The sequence below is a fragment of the Triturus cristatus genome, chromosome 3_1, assembly GCF_964204655.1.
Source record: "Triturus cristatus chromosome 3_1, aTriCri1.1, whole genome shotgun sequence".
NCBI classification, from domain to species: domain Eukaryota; kingdom Metazoa; phylum Chordata; class Amphibia; order Caudata; family Salamandridae; genus Triturus; species Triturus cristatus.
The window spans coordinates 479371558-479390668 of record NC_140583.1 but is presented as its reverse complement, the minus strand read 5'-3'; the positions used below and the strand labels follow the sequence as shown (position 1 = coordinate 479390668).

At 45.3% G+C, this 19111-nt stretch overlaps 1 protein-coding gene across 1 annotated transcript in view; it reads right to left on the bottom strand.

The window, feature by feature from the left end:
• Positions 1–19111, bottom strand: part of STARD5 (StAR related lipid transfer domain containing 5) — a 63206-nt gene that overhangs the window by 35980 nt on the left and 8115 nt on the right. Inside the window, exon 2 of the mRNA XM_085644298.1 lies at positions 3616–3665. Within this exon, the coding sequence (XP_085500424.1) occupies positions 3616–3665 (50 nt within the window). The remainder of the gene's footprint in view (positions 1–3615; positions 3666–19111) is intronic.

The window sequence follows — 19111 nt, the reverse complement described above, 5'->3', positions numbered from 1 at the left end:
CTTCAGGTACTGTGCTTTGCCGTCCTCTATGTCCAAAATGCGGGCTTCGGCAACGTCCAGACATCTGTCATGTGCTTGAATTTTGTCCCCCATATCCGCCACGTTCTTATCCAACGCGTAAAACCGCCCGTCTAAGGCCTTGAAACACGTCCTCATCCTGAAGCATTGACGCGGACAGTGTAGGGAGGTCATAAGCACGGTCCGCTCTCTGTGCACTCTCCACCATTATGGGGGCTTCTTAAGTGGTTCTGTCTGCGAGTTTTTCGAAGGGCAGGGTCTTTTGTTTGGGGTCTTTGCGGCCCATGCCGCGGCAGCGCATCGTGGTGGAATCGCAGCTTAGCAATGAGAATTGTGCCGATGTCGCCACCTGAGGCAGCTCCTGCAGTCAGTAGTTTGCGGCACTTCTGTGGAAGTTGTAGTATCCTCGGTGCAAGGCGCAACCTGATCTGTGTGACGGCAAGGGAACAACACCCCGCAGGATTACAGGCCTGGTGTAGCAGATGCCTGCATCAGGCCTTGTGGGCTGGCACGGCCGGTCCCTTCGTGCCCCGCTCCCAAGCCGTCCAGAGCTGACTATGAAGAGGGTTGCAACTCAATGGACTTGCGGCGTAGGAGTTCGCAGATAGGCTATAGGTCACTGGACGCAACCAAAGCCCCAGATCAGGCCCAGCACCTTGTGTGTCCTGTACTAGTGTCAGACGAGTAATCAAATGCACCAGGAAAGCCAGGCTTTTCTATCTCTACGGGTGCCAGTAGTGCGCCCCAGGGATCCAGACAATGGGGCATGGCGCCCACAATTGTACTGCACGGGAGCGGGTGAGAAGGGACCATGCCACAGAGCAGCCGGCCGTCATGCGCCGGGGATCGGCGCGGAGACATCCCCCCCACCTTCCTCCACACTTCTACGCCCTCAGTAGATCACACGTAAAGCTCGTCGCAGGGCCCTGTCCCCCACGCGGCCTAAGTTAGTGACGGGTACAAGCCTTTTCAACTGGGCGTGGTCTACCGACACCGCAGCCTAGCCCAGTCCTCTGTGCCGCATGGGGGGGAGTCGCCACTACCAGCCCGCGCCTAGGACCAGCGCCGCAGCAACAGGCCCCCACTCACCTGCAACACCGGGCACCATCTCTCTCCATCACCCGTTCAGAGCAGTCGGGTCCCGGACCGCGAGCTCCGCCCCGCCTTGTCTCGGAGTGACATTCGATGTATCTTGATGATGGCGGCTCCTCCAGGGATCGGAGTCCGTCCGTTCGAAGCAGGGTCGTTTCACGTAGTCAGCGGTGTTCAGTGTAGGAGCATATTTGATCGATTTATAGAGGATAACGCAGGATGTAGTTGGCTGGCCGACGGAGCTTCAACTACAAGTGGCCATTTTGGATGCCTGCGTGGCCACGTCTCCCCCTTCCAGTTTATTCTTCCCTAAAACCTCTCAAAAGGGTTCCTTGGTGCATTGCAATGGTCCTGGATGTTCCTGCTCTGCTTTTTTTGGCCTTTCTTCTCTGTGTCCTGTATACTACTGTTGTGGTAGTGAATTCCAGATTTTTTTGTTTGCTTCATCCTTTTTTTCTTTTGGCGGTTTTCTCAGTTGACACATTCCAGCTTCATGTTTCCATCACTGGCTGGTAAGGTGGCTTTTGGAGGCTATCGTCCACGCTTCATATCCAGAACTTCCAAACAGAGATGTCCACACTTCTGTCCTGCTCTTAAAAGTCTGGTATAGTAAGACTGGAGAGTTGGCTGAGTGATTATCAACGGATGAAACAATTTCAAGTATTTCACCCACAACTCTTTTTGCTTTTCTATGTGAGACACCGTAAGTTCAAGGTGTGTGCCAAGATGTGGGTCCTGTGCTCGCTGTTCCATTGGAGTCAGGACCCACCTCACTGATGAGATCCAAAAACGCCAAACTGGTCAGGGGGTGCTTATGTTCCTCTTTGGAGGGGACTTGGACTAACATTTTTTATAATTCAGTAAATTGTTTAGCTTATTCAGTCCTTATAATCCACATCACCCTGCTCAGGGTCAATCGAACATATCAAGGTGAACCCAAACAAAACATAAGAATCGTTCAGAGTTCTTCATATACAATCAAAAGCTCAAATTCGCCTCCACATCCTCACCATTTAAAACATCCTCTACACATACCTGGAAAATCATGCGATTTTCATCCTGCTTAGTGTCAGAGTGTCCTTGAAATATTACAGCCATTAGAAGAAAGTTCAGGTTACAAGGGCGCTAAGTTAGTGCCTTTCCATTTCTGGCAGCAGTTAACGTCTTAGAGTTTCGCATTGCTCAAATGGGTGTAATTTCTGATATGTATATGTTTCACTCGTCTGCATTGGTTGATTTTGCTCGCGAGAAAGTGTCACTCACAGTTGTTGAAGTGTCACTCATAATTACACTGAAATTATGAAAATGTCACACATAGCAATCTGAAACCTTGGCGGCTATGTGTACGGAGAATCCAGACCGGCAAAATAAAGCGTGCACGGCAGCATACCCTGAGGTACTATTCCACCGCCTTTACCTGAAAACACAGAGCAAACAGCTGATCAGCGCCGGGCGGGGCTCTGGCTTCGAGCTTGGTATTTCACTACTTTGACATCATAGCCATGGGGGTAGGAGGGTCAGTTTTTCAACTGCTCTTACAACGGAACAATGAATAACCAAGTTTAGAATCAGGTGGTAGGTGGGTGTATGAATGCATTTTAACAACTACTCCAAAACTCTGGCTGTTGGCGTTCGCCAAACTTAAATACGGGCATACTGTTCTATTGCTGGCAAAGTGACGTAAACTTGAGGCTTGAAGCGATCATTTGCCACTTTAAAACTAACAACTGAATACAACGCTCATTTTTTTTAAAAAAAAAGTATAGAGTAATATATTATCCTGTGGGGAAAAATGTGAAAAAATAAAGTAACTTGTTTGTGAAAACTGGCTCTGCACACCCAAAGAGCGAGATTTTTACGCAGTGCATTTTCTTCCCTAGATCTGTATCAGTGACCGTGGTCAGAATCAAGCTGTGGCAAAAACGTTTGGGGGTATAGAGGTATTCACAGTCCTTTATACACGCGTCATATGTCCTGAATCGACAGATAAATGTAAGGGTGAACAAATCCCTGAGAAGACAACCATGAGTGTCAGTGACCTCACTGGTCAGCCCTCACTGTACGGGTATCTTGTGCCAAATCTGCACATGTGAAACCAGTAGGTGTGTTATTATACATAAAGTTGACTACTCTTTATTGGAAAAGGGAAACAGCATTTACAACGAAGGCTAAACCACGTGCTGCCTTTACAACGTGGTCTCTACAAGGAGGCGTCTTTACCACTGCATTCTTTACCATGATTCTTTACAACGACTTGCCATAGGGAAAGCGGCGTTGGACTACGAAGTCTAACGCTTTCCCTACCGTTGCCCAGTCTGGAGTTTGAATAGTAATGGATACCTCTCCAAAGTCCAGCGCTTACCCCTAAGGCAAGTCATTGCTTGTTCTGAAGACTTGCGTGGTAAAGGAATGCAGTGGTAAAAACGGGTCCTTGTAAAGAACGCGTTTTAAAGCCATGCGTTGTAATGGTTCCAATATACAACCATTAGAAAATAGGATACTTACATATTTCCTGGAAACTCACTCGAAGGCCTCCAACAAACTGAAACATCATCCTGGCAAAAGAAAACATATTGATGAAAAGATACATTTTTACATGCAACTAATTTTTCTTGGTATTGTCATTTGCTTCCTGATAGTAGAAGGTAAGGTTACAGCCACTTCAGGACACTTTACAATAACAAAGAAACAAACAATTCAGGCAATCAAAGTTAGTTAGTCAGTAAATGTGAGATTTTAGATCTGGCAATAGCCAAGACCTTTTGATTTTACTAAAATTATATTGAAATATACTTACTTAAATTGGCTCTCAGCCACCTCTTTACCCACTGGCCTGTTTTTTGCAGCATTCCCATTTTGCCTACAGTGACTACAGCACTGAACATGGGGCAAAGGGTCAGCATACTACAGCCACTAAAGCATACAGCACTGGCAAAGGGTCAGCCTACATCAGACACTAGCTAACAACTTTTAGTACAGCATTTTGCTCTTTCACAAGGACCACATCCACAAACAAGGTAGTTCCCTTCAGTCCAAGTGTTTTTTGTTTTAATTTTATTATTGCTTTAGTGTTGCCGTTCTTTCTTTTTCTTTAACTTTTTAAATCTTTCTTTCCTTGCTTCTGTCTTGCCCTCTTTCTCAAAGGCAAGAGTCTGGCGGACCGATTGGCTGATGGAAGTCTGTGTTTGCAGAGACCTTTTGCTTTGACTAAAGTTATAAGTATAAAATAGTTTCTTGTAGGGTTTTTGTTAGGCCTGGCATCTTTTGGCGTGGAATCCCCTCCCTTTTTGCTTCTGAACTCCTGTTTCGGACTGTGTGCTGACTTTTGTTTTTGATGGATTTAGGACTCTGGGCACTTGACCACTGCTGACTAGTGCTTAAGTGCAAGTGTTTGTGTCTTAAACCTGATGGCAATCGGTTTCTCCATGATTAGCATATTTGATTTACTAGTATGTCCCAGTACTGTGCTTCGCAAACCTGTCTCAGGCCTGCCACTGCAGCACCTGTGGGGGCAGTTTTAAACAGCCATGTCGACCTGACAAGTACACCCACATGCCAGGCCCAATTGTTTCCTGTTATTACATGTAAGGAACCCCTAAGTAAGGCCCTCGGCCGATGAGCAGGGTGCAGTGTACTTAAGAGACAGGACATGTACTTGTGGGTTTTACATGTCCTGGTAGTGAAAAACTGCTAAATTCAGTTCTCACTACAGCAAGGTCCATCTCTCCCATAGGTTAGCAGTGGATCTGCCTAGTAACATCATACCAGTGTATCTTCCAATTGGGAGTAGATGGAAAATTGGACTATGGTGTCTCTGGACTCACAATTTAAAAACACACCTTTTACTGAAGGTTGTTTTTAGATTGCAGATATGAAAATGCCACTTTTAGAGAGTCTGCATTTTCTTAAATATGCCTCTGCCTATACCTAAAATACACGTCTGGGTTGGATGACAGTTGGGCTTTATGAATTCACTCTAGACAGTAATACAAAAAGGGAGCTGAGGTGTGCCCTGCATATCCTGAAGACACATCACCATGTTTATGAGCCTTCCTGAGCTAGAGTGGTTGGAGGAGCCGAGACTCGCACCTGAAAAGGGCTGTGCCTATTCCCACACAAATAGGTCTCCGCCCCCTGTAGTGTGTCTGGAACCAGGGCCAGGAAGGTCAGGATCTTGGGCAATTCAAAGACCTTTCTTTGAAGTCTCCCTACTTCAAAAGCTAAAATGGATATACGTACTGTACCTCTGACACCATATACTCAGAACACTTCTAGACTGAGGACATTCTGCCAGGAAGAAGAGCTGTTGGACTGCCGGGAGGGACTGCCACTTTACTGTTTGCTTTGATGTGTTGACCTGCTGCATGCTGCTTCAGTCCTGGGAGTGAGAGGAATGGACGTTGCTCTCTACATCCTGCTTTCTAAAGTTTCTCCATGGGCTTGAATTGAGCTTGCTTCCTGTTGGAAGTCTCAGGACCATCAAAGACTTCACCTGTAGCACCTGGGCTCATCAGCTGAGAGCCCTGCTTGCCAAGTGGTGCCAAATCCAGTTCCTGAGCTCTTGCAAGTGAGATCCATGCTGCACGAAGAAAGCAACGTTGAGAAACTTCGGAACCTGTGCCTGTAGGAGAGTAGGATCTGCCTCTTATGTTGCCCCCACTTTTTTTTCTGATGAAGACTGGCTGGGAACCTGCTAATCCGGGCCCCAGCCTCTCTGTTCTCTCTAAACAACTTGGAGTGTATATCAGGTACACTGGTGATTGGATACTGTGGTACCTTATGAGCCCCTAGCATATGGTACCTTAGGTACCTAGGGCATAGGTACTTCACAGCCCTATCAGGCAGGGGCTGAAGCATGTATTATGCCACCTCTGGGAAGCAGACTAAATCTGATACCACAGGCGTGGTACTGCAGCCTGGGTGAGGTATTGTTAGCACTCCTTACTGAGATATAGGATCACTATATCTCTCCCTGCACATACATTTAAACCTATCAGTCACCCCTAGGGCAGGCCCTATCAATCCTGAGGGCAGGGTGCTTGGTTTCCATGTGAGGGGGTGCCTCTGCCTGAGCAGGGCCCCTCTGCAGCTCTCAGAGTCTATTCTTTGGGGCGGTTTGGGAATGCGGTCAAACCATATACTCTTAAGTGCATTATAACCTCGCGGTTAATGCTAACTTTGGAATTGCTGCATCAAAACATGTTGTGTTTGGTGTCAAACGCTTTGGAATCATACCCCCACACCAGTAACTGGTGTGGGAGTATGATCCCACCCGTCTAGAGGGATAGCCATGTACCTACTGTGGAAACACGGTAGAATCCTGAAGAGCCCTGGCATCACAAAATGGATGCCACCAGTCACAGACACTGGGCTGCCCTCCTGCTGATGGCCCAAACTCGCAGTGGAGGAGGCCCAACAATAGGCATCCTGTCACAGGGAGCTGTGGTCACCTCCCAGACAGGGTTTAGTGTATTGGGGCTGTGTGGGTGCACTCCCAGAGTGCTTTGAAGTCCTGCTCTGGGGTAGCAGTAGGCTCCTCTGTGCATACACCAGTTCAAACCAGCTCAGGGGCTACCTGCCCCTGCTCTGGCGTGAAACTGGACAAAGGGAAGTGGGTGTAGCCACCCACTCCCCTGACCCTCCCATAGGTGGGGTCATAGAGCTAGTCCCTCCCTTCCTTCTAGTATAAGTTAGGGAACCCTTGCCATTGCAAACTAGATATACCTGGACGACGCCCTGAAGAAGAATCCTGGACCTTCGACATTCCACTACCGCTAGAAGACTGAAGAATATCCCTTGTAGTCAAGGAGTGACTCCCCTGCTTAGCAGGCACCAAACTTTGCAATCACCTGTCGCAAACGTTCCCGCTCCCGCCGGAGTCCGAAGTCCTTGCAGCCCAGCAAGAGGATTTCCTGACTTCTCCAAGGCCATCGTGAGTCCCCAGCGACGCTGAGGCAAGCGGACCCCACGAGTGACGAGGAACTGCAATCCCTGGGTACCGTGCACTATTTTTGAGTGCAACCCCTTCACGACGTTCTACGAACTTGTGCTTTGGGCCACGTGTGGTCCAAGCCTCCAGCAGGATTTCCACCGAAGATCAGAGGCCTACCCCATCCCGAGTGACCGTGGGCCCCTGTTGAGTAAATCCTCCTGAGGCGTCTTCACGATCCCTTGCTGGTTGGCTTGTGGGTCCCCAGAAGACTTTTCTACAAAACCAAAGGGCTCCCCTGGTTGCTCCAGGCCTGCCCTGACTTACCCTCGCTGGGTGAGTCCCTCAGACCTTTCTGGTCTACACCGCTGACTTTTTACACGTTCCACGAGACGTGCGGTTACCAAGGCTTGTTGGCTCCAATCTGGTCACCGACACCGCAGTAAGCTGCAGACTTCGTGGGACACGCCGAATCCAGCTCCTGGTTGTCATCGACGCCTCCTGGAACTCGTGGCTGAAGAGTCAAGACACCCGTGATCACCTGAAATCACCAGACGACTGTGGGCATCCATCTTCCTTGCCCCGGGTCACTGCCAAGTGACTTTGAACACTGTCCCCTCTGCTTTCAGGTCTTCCTTCTTCTGAATCCAGGCTTGGATTCCACCGGACACTTCTCCTGTCTTCACAAGCAGCAAGTCTTCTTTGGCTCCCATTGAAAACGACGCCGCGACCCGACACCAAAAGACACCTATGCACCCGGTTTCCCTGGGTGAGGTAACTCCAGCACTACGGTGCTCCTGTGGGTGTTGGCTCTAGAACTACTTACCCTGTAAGTGACTCTCCCAAAGTATCCTAAAACTCTAAATTTCCAATCGCTCCATTGAAGTCAATTGGGATCCACTGCTGTGTTCTCACACTGCATGAGTCTCCCGTGGGTCCTTTACTTACCTGCCTTGAGTGGATTAGTGAGGACCCAGCACTTCTGAAGGCCCTAGACCTTGTCCCCTTGCAAGTCGTTATCTCCAAGTCTCTTTTTTAGTATACGGTCTGGTACGCCCCTAGGGCCCCAGCCATATTTGTGCTTAACTTGTTGTGAAATGTTGATTTGTGCATATGCCCTTGACTTCTAATCTCATAAAGAGATTAGTAGAGTGTGTCTAGTAATACATACATATATATTTTATATATATATACCTGTGTGGTGTCCTTTCATTTAGTAATTCAAGAGATTATAAGGTAAAATAAGCTGCTTTACATTCCTCTAAAGACTTAGCCTGAAGGCTGCTCTCCACACCTACCACTAGGATAGCTTTCTCTAAAAGGTTGTCTTAAACCTACTACAATAAGAGTCGAATTGTACTGGTGCAAGGTGTCCACTTTAACTAGTGAACAGCATATACCAGGCCAACTACTCACAGTGCCTATCTGTAATTCTGACACTATGTCGCTTCCTGCACCAAAGCTGTGGTCTCCGCTTGACGCCATGACCGCGACTTACAAAGTAGGCTCAGACGAAGAGTTGCCACTTCAGGAGTTCCGAGCACTGCGACACCGTGTCAGTAAGGAACTGACGCATTACCTACTTTTGCTACACCACACCTCACCTGCGCCTTGCACCACAGTTGTTTTTTGACATATACAAGGTACTGTGCTGCAGGTTGCATGATTTCTGTATTCAGCCTACATTCCCTCGCGGTCAGACGTAGCTTGTGAATTTGTCCTGGTCAAGCACAACCCGATAGCCCCAGTTGAAGCTATTGTTTTCTAAGAACTAGAACTTTATTTAATATCGAATGCTTCATAGCTTGATTTGTGTATGTTGGATTTTGGTCTTGGTTTACTCAGATAAATATTGGCTACTTTTCTGTTGGTGTGGACTTCTTTTGTGGTGTTTTCACTGAGTTATTGTTATTGCTTGTACAGATGCTTTACATAGTGCCTCTGGGGATAAGCCTTCACTGCTCTTGAACAAGCTACCAAGGGGGTAAGCACGGATTATTCTTAGTGTGCACCTTTCTTATCGTGACTAGAGCGAGGATCCCTACTTGGACAGGGTCAAACCCCCAGTTCTAGCAGTTTTTTAGCCAGACTTTATCTATTAGTCTGCGGTTGTGTAATTCACATTTTTTTTCCACCCACTCCAGCATGCATCAAAAGGGAATGTGTCAGCCCACTTCAGCCAATGGCTGATTTCACTGTGAGTTATGGCTTGCTGCCCTTTAACAAGGAGCACAACCAGACACAAAGTAGTTCCCTTCAATATCAGGCACTACTATCGCAATTGGTGCTTTTTTGAGACAAAACAAAATGTTGGTCTTTAGCCAATATTTTTTTCTTTTGATTGATGAGGTCCAGCAACAAAAAAGTTTTGCAACATCCATGACAAACCAAAACGAGAACTGACGAAAGACCGGCGGCAAACGCCAGACTGTTAGGAAATGGGGTGTATTACATGGTCTGGTTCTGCAACCTCCCTCTGTATTACACTAACCAACCCCTTTAGGACCAGTAGGTTTTGTTTGTCAAATCTTCAGCTCAACTCTATGTAGCTATGGCTCTGAGCAGCAAGTCTTACACAAAAGAACAAGTGTAAAGCATTTAAAGAAATTGACACGACACCAAGAAAATCCAACACTAATTTATAAAAATAGATTGTATTTTGGGACACCACAATGAAAAAGGTCCAGTGGAGGGTTCTGGAAATATAGAATTTACAAGGTATAGTATTTCAAAGTATTTCACTCCACCGCAAACAACAATTGGCAAATTCAACTAATTTGGCACAAACGTTTTCACAAAAAAAAAAATTGGGCTAGGTTTATTGCGGTCACTTAGAGTCACTTTAGGCGACCAACTCTAGTAAGGAGCCAGCAAAGTGGACAGTTACGTCAAGGACAAAAGCAATCCTCAGTCAGCTCCAGGCACTTTTATCTGTTGCATTGATTTCCAATGGAAGTGATCCTAATGCAAGGAATGAGTGATGCTGAAGCTACTCAAGGGTGTTGTGGATGTGATGCGGTCAATGGGGGTCTTCCTGCAACTACTTATTGGCCCCGAAAGGAATGATGTGGTCTTGGTAACAGGGTCGACGTACCTCAAAGTCCTCTGGGTGTTGGTAGAGGTCCAGTCTCCACTGGTACCAGTCGCCAGGTATCACAGTCACAGCCAAACCCTTCCCTGGGAGATGACTTAGCTTTTGGGCGACCAGGCTTCACTCCGACGACTCTCTCAGGCTCAGTGAACTGAGGTGCAACTTTGAACATGGGGCCCGATCTCTGATGCTGCACGGCGGCAATCTGAATATTCTGGGATACCAAATTTCCCCAGCAGGCTTCTCAGATGTTTTTGCCCTCTGCTGTGAAAGGGTGGTCAGCCAGCTGACTCTGTGTTTCTTGGCTTTTACTGGGCATTGGAAACAACTTCTCCATGAGCAGTCCGTCCATCTACCTTTGCCAGCCATCTGGTTCAGCAGATACAGTCTATGCCAGTGCAGCATCTCTTTGCCTGTTCCACGGTGCAGCAGGGCAGTCCTTCTTTAGTCCTTCTTTCAGTCCAGATGAGATCTGAAATCTGGGTGTCAGGGGTGCCATATTTATGGTCAGAAGACCCACAGGGTAGGATGCTATTGGTAGCCAATGGGCTACAAGGTTCCCTTCCTCCTGAGGACCACTTCCTGGAAAGTGTGGCATATGGCTATTGTAGGATAAACTATTCTGCCCACTCTCAACATGGCAGAACTCCTCTCTCGACATTCAGAGTTCCCTATCCCAACCCAGAGGTGTGGCTACCAAGGGGGCTACACACCACTGGAAAACCAGTCTGACAACTGGCTTCCCCTTCCCTGTCCCTATGGTCATCCGAGTGCCTAAGCAATAGAGCAGTCCCTCTACCAAGTGTTTGCATTTGCCCTTCAGAGACAGCTTCCCCTTTAAAGCTCTCCCTTTGGGCCAAAACCCTTGTGGCTTCCTGCAGGAGGTAGGTAACCACTCTCCCGAGCAGGTTCCTCTTTTCTCCTCTCCAGGCAGTTGTTAGCTTTTCTCCCATGGATGGCAGAAAGCTGTCTGCAGGACACACCTGATGACTAACTGGAAATACTGAGCAACTGAGGTGGCAACTTCTAAAACTGCACTTTGCCCGGGACAGAGGTAGAGGGGGAGGGAGATAAGCATGTACAAATAGTTTACGCTGCCATTGTTATGGTTTCTTTGCTTTGTAAGTAATTCATCTGTTTCATTACTTGAGCTGAATGATCGGCATAAGACTGCATGAATAACTAAGAGGTTGTCACATGGTTTCTCCTGCTAACCCTTAGAGACTGCACCAGAATTGACAAAGTTAGTACAGCTAGCTCCTGAGTGAGCATTCACTGTTTCATTTGCTGCACTGTTTGAACGCATGTTAAACTACAGTGGTCACATGCCCGTGTACTGATTAGCAATTTATGCATGCTTGCGAACTTCTGTATGCAATGTATGTTATCACAGTGTGTATACTTAAAATAATAAAAACAGATTTGATTTAAAAAAAAATGCACTTTGCCCACCAGTGGCATTAAATCCGATGGAACTATTACATCGGATTTAATACACTGATTCTTTCGAAACCTTACAGTAGTCTCATTCAGAAGTTAGCCGGTCTGAGATGTCAGCCTGTAACTCTGTACTTGTCAATGGGGCTACTAGCCTTTCCAGAGTAAAAACAACAATTATGGGTTTTTACTGCTGAAACATGTAAAAGTACATGTTTAACTCTTTAATATATAGCACCCTGCCTTAGGGGTGACATAAATATTAAAAAGGGAGGTTTGGACGTTGCCATTACTTTAAATGGGGAAGGTAAACCTGCAAAAAGTCTGATTTTTTACACAGACCTATTGGCTTAAGCAATGCTTGCTAAATATAGGAACACTTTTGGCCCAACTCCATATCTTGCTTTCCACAAGAAGTCAGCATAGTGCTTTTCGAATGTGTATATGAGGGCCTGTTTTCTCAAATTCAGGCACAGGAGACAAAGGAATCAACGTCATAGATTACACTAAGATCTTTTCACTCGGACTGGGCTGCTCAAAGAGTGTGGGAGCAGTTAACAGGAAAGCTGAGGAACAGAAAGGAACACAAACTCAGTTTGGGAATGATTAAAGAACAGGTAGTTGTCCCTCATCTAATATGATAAGTGATATATGTAGGAAAGTGACTCTTTTGACATGGTTAGGCCCACTTTTTAACTGATGTCTGATGTAATTTTAAACTGTAAGTGCACTGGGCACCTGCTAACCAGGTTCCCAGTGCCAGATCTCTTTCCCCCAAACTGTACCTCGACTGGCACAACTTCAGTGGATCCTCTAATTCCCTAATCAATGGTACTGCTGGTACGCAGGGCATGGATACTGAGGAAGATCCTCTGGAGATGCAGCACTGGTTGTGCCACCCGAAGGACCCCTCAACAAGGCTATGCACTCTGCCACTGCAGGCTGCGTGTCTAAGTGCAGTGAAATCCAAAGAGTCGACATGGCACACAACCCCATGTGCCATATCTCCCATACACTGCATGTGATATAGGCAAGTCACCCCTGCTCCAGGTCTTTAGCCCTAAAACTATGTATGGGCATATCAGCAAGAGCAGATATGCCCCTACAATGTCCAGTCCATTCTGGGATGTTTTAGGTGCACAGGGATGCCATAAAGAGTACCTGGGCTGGATACTTATCAACACAAGTTTCCTAGCTACACTGATTTCTGAGATGTTTGGTACAAAACATCTCGTCTTACTCAATCCTCACTAATGCCACTGATAGATTTATTAATAAATTCCCACAGGAGACCTTTTAGAGGGTCCCCTGAAAACCTACCAAGCAATGGTGTGGTTCCCGAGTTCTTTTCGCCAGCCTGCCACTACCAGATATGTTTCTGATCTCATGGGGGGAGAGCCAATGCTCTAAGAGGACAGAGACAAGGCCTGCTCTAGGCCAAGGTGCTTCACACATCCTCCAGGACAGGTTGGTCTTCCTGGGCGGGAAGCTTCAAAGGCAATGCCGCCTTTGAAATTCCCCGAGGAACCTCCATATAGTGGGAGGAGCCAAGCCCCCTTTCCTGCTCCATTTCTGGTGGGAGTAAAGGTGGGAAAATTAGTTTGATGAGGAGGCTCCCCACTTATCCTACACCACTCCTCGGGGGGAGGCAGGCGATGTGAACACCTCTAATGAAATTCCACCATCTTGGAAAGGTGGAGAAATCTTCAATCAAGGCTAAAGTAGTGCTTATTCACCCGGGAAGTGGTCACTAGAGGGTGTAGACAACCTAAAGGTAAGTAACCCATTGGCTAATATCCGTCTCATCTAGCAATGCCCCTAAATTCAGTATTTAGGAGCACCCCGAGACCTGAACATCAAATTGAACAGACAAGAGAAGACAAGGACAAAGAAGAAGACTTGCTGCTCAAGAACTGAAGCCCTGATGCAAAGAAAAAGGCGCCAAGCCATTATGCTACTCCTAGGACTCGACGATTGCTACTGCTGTGTCATCCTGAAATCGGAAAGGAGTCCAAACCCTGGAGCACCCTCCAGCCTTCAAGAAATCGCCATGAAGCTCCTTTGGAGTGAAGGTATCACTCCCCTACACACCGCAGGCACTGATCCCGTGAAGTACGGATTGTCGACTTGCTGCTTCCCGATGACCTCGACATAGCACCAAAGCAAGAAGGGGCACCACAGCTCCAGAGAGTCAGATCTGCCTCTCCACCAAGTTTGGAGGCACCAGTACTAACCAGATCCGTGGTGTACCAATACATGGGGTACTGCACCCCCAACGGTAAACAACAAGAAGAAGAGTCCACATTGGACTCCCGAAGCACCAGAAGCAGGCACCCATTGAGGGACATCGAGACACCAGAGACCCACTTCCTGAGTGTCTCAGCTGACCAGAGATTGCTTCTCCAAGTTGCCTGCTCCTGAATGCGAGGATCTCAAGACGCGCGACGCCCGGCAGACCTGTGCGCTCAGCACCCGGCCCCAGCTCCGACTGACCACCCTTCCTCCCATGGTGCCCAGGTCCTTGCGTCCTTCTGCCTCCAAGGAGACCCACTGGACTTACCTGTAAGTCCCTCTGTGCAATGCTTGTTCAAGTGAGCCCCTTCGTATTTGCGCACCAGCTTCCAAGACATCAGCACCTCTGCTCCTGAACTTCTCCTGCTGGAAATTTGGACATGGTCCCGACATCGACCTAAAATGAGAAGGTGAACTTCGAGAAAGCATGCCTGAATTTCTATGCATTTTTCAGCTTTTTCCAATGGTTTCCCATGGTGCATAATTGAGCATAGAAGTGATATATTTTCCGAATCTTGAAAAGTCATAACTCCGAAAGTACTTACCTTAGAACTGTGTTTATGGTCTTAAAAATTATATATAATTTGATGTTATCTTTACAAATTGATCTTGGAATTATATATATATATATATATATATATATATATATATATATATCAATTATAGGAATACTCCATTCTTTTTTTAAATAGACATCCAGTACTCCAAGTCAAAGTTTTTGGCACTCGGTCTTTTTATTCCTTACACACGAGGAAACATCTACGCGTTTCAGCAGACTCACGCTGCCTTGTTCACGATGTTTGTGCCCATTTTTTTGACAATAAAATACCCGACATTTCATAGGTAACATCACCAAGGGACTTGACACATTGCATCCCACTATTTGCTCAGTACACTCTGGCGGCCATTTCTTAGCATGTATATATACTTATATTAACATATATTGCACAGCTAATTCGTTACCTCTTTCTTCCTATTTACTATTTCCCAGAAATTTATATTAGAGAATATTATTTCTCCAAGTACTTATACAGAGAATGAAATAGAAAGAAATATAAAGTGCAAGTGCAGACAGGACGTTTTATCCGGCAAGTGCCTTAAAAACATTGTCATTTAAAGTGCTAGTGCTTGCTGTGCAAATTAAGTCCACGGTCCAAGTTGTATTAAAAACAAATAATTACTATATGTAACTTGTTATTAGATATCTGTTATTAGGCGAAATCACCATAATTCCCTTATCCACCTTCTATACAATAACTGATTAATCAATATCATATAACCTGATGATTAAAATTTAAAGTGCAAGTGCTTTTGTAAACCTACACAATTGTTCGGACAAAGTGCATATTTGTTCCTTTCCATCCAATACACCTAGATAAAACAATATTACATATCCACATATATTTGCAAACATTGGGACCGGCGAAAAAATAAACAAACATATTCCTGTAGAGCAGTTATTTTGTGCCATAGTCACTACTATGTTGACCAATTTTTACCATTAAAAACAACAAAGGGGCAAAAAGAAAAAAGGGAAAAACCATATCCTTAATGGTTAATCATGTGTGCAGTTCTCTGTTATTCACTTTTCTTCATCAGGTTTCTCAAGACAGACACGTATAGAGATCCTCATCCACATTCAACCCTTGTGGCTCTATGCAATTGAATTCTAAAATAAAGTATGTTTCCAATTTTCTCAATTCCTTCTCCCTATCTCCTCCCCTCTTTCTCCTCGGGACTTCAGCTATACAGGAATATTGGAGAAACAACGGATTACTTTGGTGGTGGGTCTCAAAATGACGTGCTATGGGGTACGTTCTGTCTTGATTTACGATTGCCCTTCTATGTTGTAAAATACGTTTAAATACAGGGAGAGTTGTACTCACTATATATATTTTAGGGCAAGGGCATCGTAGTAAATAAACAACAAAACTAGACTTGCAGGTCAAAAAACTCCTGATTGTAATCGTTTTGTTAAAGAATGTTTTTAGAGTAGTGCAATTTACGCCATGTTGGCACGCTTTGCACTTCGGGCATTTCCTGAAGCCCGCTTTCTGGTGTAGCCAGGTAGGAGCTTGTCTCTTTACCTCCTGATACTCACTTTTTACAACTAGGTCTTTCAGTGATTTTGATTTTTTATTAAGTGATCTCAGGGTGTTTCTTTACCTTGGAACCTAGGACAGGGTCATTTCTTACTAGATGCCAGTGTTTATTAAGAATAGATCTTATTTCTTTGTGTTTCTCACTGAACGTTGTTATAAATCTAGAGTTGATGCAGTTTTTATTTACATCTTTTTCTCTGTCTGATTTCCTCTGTTTGGTTCTAGACGGTTCGAATAGGATTTTCTGTCTATCTAAATTCCTTGCTTTAGAAGACGCCCCCTTGATTACAGTCGGGGAATACCCTCTCTGTATGAATCGGTCAGTCATCTCTTTCTCTATTCTGACATATTCATCCTGGTTGCTACAAGCTCTCCTAGCTCTGAAGAACTCTCCAAAGGGAATGCTCCTAATCAATGCAAGTGGATGGGCACTCCCTGCATGGAGTACTGTATTTCCGGCAGTGGCCTTGCGGAACACTGAAGTCTCCAGTTTGTCCCCTATGGGTTTGACCCGAATATCCAAAAAGTCTATAGTAACCCTACTAAAATGGCCCACAAACTCTAGATTAATTGCATTTGATATATATATATACATATACACACACACACTGAAACTGGAAACAACAGTGACCTCGATTTGCTATGCTGGAGAGGCTGTTGTTCCTCTGGCAATTTTCTTGCTGCTCTGATTCTGGATGGGATGGCAGAAAAACTGTGTCCAGGTTTTATTTATTGTTGTGGTTGTTTTGCTGTACTGTTGAAGGTGGGTGGAGCCTACATGGTTCACACATTTACATAGAAGCCACAGCGTAGCACAGAGCCTATATATTTATAATCACTTCAGGGGACATAGCTTAAACAATTTTAATCATGAAAAAAAATGAAAGTGTACGCTATACTCCTCTTTTTCCACATATTCTAGAGGATTCACTCATTGGATTGATTCTGGGGTCCCTTTTAAAAAGCTGTCCAGTTTTTAGTACCCAGAGGATGGACTTGTCCTAATTATGGATAAGTTCCTTATGGCCCTAATGATGGGTAAGAAATATGTCTATATTATATAGAACTGGCAGCCCAATGGATTGATATGCCAATGATATGTACTAGAGACTTTAATATGATAATAGGTATTGCACTGTACAGATCAAAGAATGGTATTGTGCTCAGTTTCATTCAACTGCTAAATGATCATTTACAGGATTTGAGACTCGTAAACTTGTTAATAAATCATCATTCCCATGACTTAGTATACTTTTTTATCACCACCACTGCTAACCACTAAAGGTAAGCCTCAGAGCTACCAACACTTGTCAGGGAGGCTATTTCTGATGGTTGAAACAACTTGCATTAACTGGGTAGGATATTATCTGATCATTGCCTAGCATATACATGGTGTGGTGTCACACCAAGATTCCCGAGATGGAGACTCTGAGGGAAATCACTACTTGATGCTGCTTTTTAAAGAGTTTGTGGAATGTTTAGCAGTCTTTTGCTCATTTTAGAGCACTACTCCATCTGCACTTCTCCAACAAGACTGATTAAATTTGTAAGTGATAAAGGCACTAGTGTAGGTGTCTGTATTGGGAAAACGTGTGGAGTAAGTAAGAACCTGATGGCAGATATAGTAAATGTGAAAAGAATTTCACAAATGGAACATAAGGCAGCTCATTCCCCTGAGTTACATCATGATTTATCCATTGCTAAGCATGAGTATGGAGCACTTGAATCTTCTCCCGACAGGTTTCTCCATGGACCTTTGAGATAAATTGTACATAGAGAGGGCTATAAGACAGGGATGATGCTGGCCTGGGTATTAAATTGAGAGAAACGGCTACAACCTTGTTTTGTGAAGCACTGATCAGAAAGGATAAATTAATTGTTCACAGTCAGCGAATAGTGAACTATTAGAAAGTCAAAACACAACAAAATAACAATCCTGCGATTAATTTCTAAAAATATAGAACATTTTCTTTAGAGAAAGGCCACACAAATTATTAAAATCCAATAAGGGTAGCTGAACATAGGAATCTTTAAAGTTTTACAATAAAAAACACCAAGACAAAATAAAGTGCCATTCAGAAGTCCCTGTTTATGGTTGGCCACAATCTACCCGCAATTTCCAGTTGACTACGAAGGAGCAGTAGTCGGATACCCCTCATGGAACATCCCAGTTAAAGATTTTACCTTCTGACTCAAATGGAAGGGCATGGTTTAAGGCTATAACCGGCGAAGCCCTTTTGAAGCTGGATAGCCATTGAACAAGTTACTGCTGAAGCTGGTGGGAAAATCTCAAGTGGAAAAAATCAGATTTCACATCTGCTGAAGTCTCTCATTGGTCAAATATGTTTAGTACCTTTGTCAATCAAGATTTGCACTTGGTCTCTTTTTGGGAGCCTAAATCATGCAGCCAGACAAGCCTGGAACATGTGCCTGAAAAAAATCCTTTTGAAACAGGACACCTTTTATGCAAGTCCCACTAAAGCTCCAATGGTCATTGAAGTCCAAAAATGTTCTAAACCCCAAATTTTCAGACTTGCAGGAGCAGTTCTTGGTATCGTCTAAGACTCACAGGACTGCAGGGACAGCTCAAAGGGACCAGGAATAACTCCAGTAGAAGAAACAAGCAGGATGCAATCCAGGTTCAGTTGCTACTGGTCAGCCCATTGTATCCCTGTAGCCATAAAGGAGTTCAGCCAACTCACACTTGGAGTTCACTTCTCGATCTTGGATAAAAGTGGGAGGAGGTCCAGCTCCTCATGTCATAGTAGGTTCAGTCCTCTTCTGTTCTTCCAGAGGTGCAGAAAGTGTCTGATCAGATGGGAGTGAGGTGCCATTTTGGTAGGACCCAATTGCCAGTGGATGGGGTGGGGGTGACACCTGGACCAGCCACTCCATACTCAATGAGAAAAAGGCTGCAAAGGGCAAACCTTCCCCATTTTTAAGCACATCATGTTTGCCTTCTTGCATCGTATTGACTGAAATACAATGTGACAGGACCCTTTTCATCTTGGAGGTGGGTGGTGTCCACACTAGGGGTGCGTCTACGGAAATGAGCAGTCCCCTCCTCCTCAACTACACAACACTGCTTCAGGGACCAGCTCATTCTCTCACTGAGTTGGTGCTAAGCTGGTTCCAGATGTTCCAGGGAAC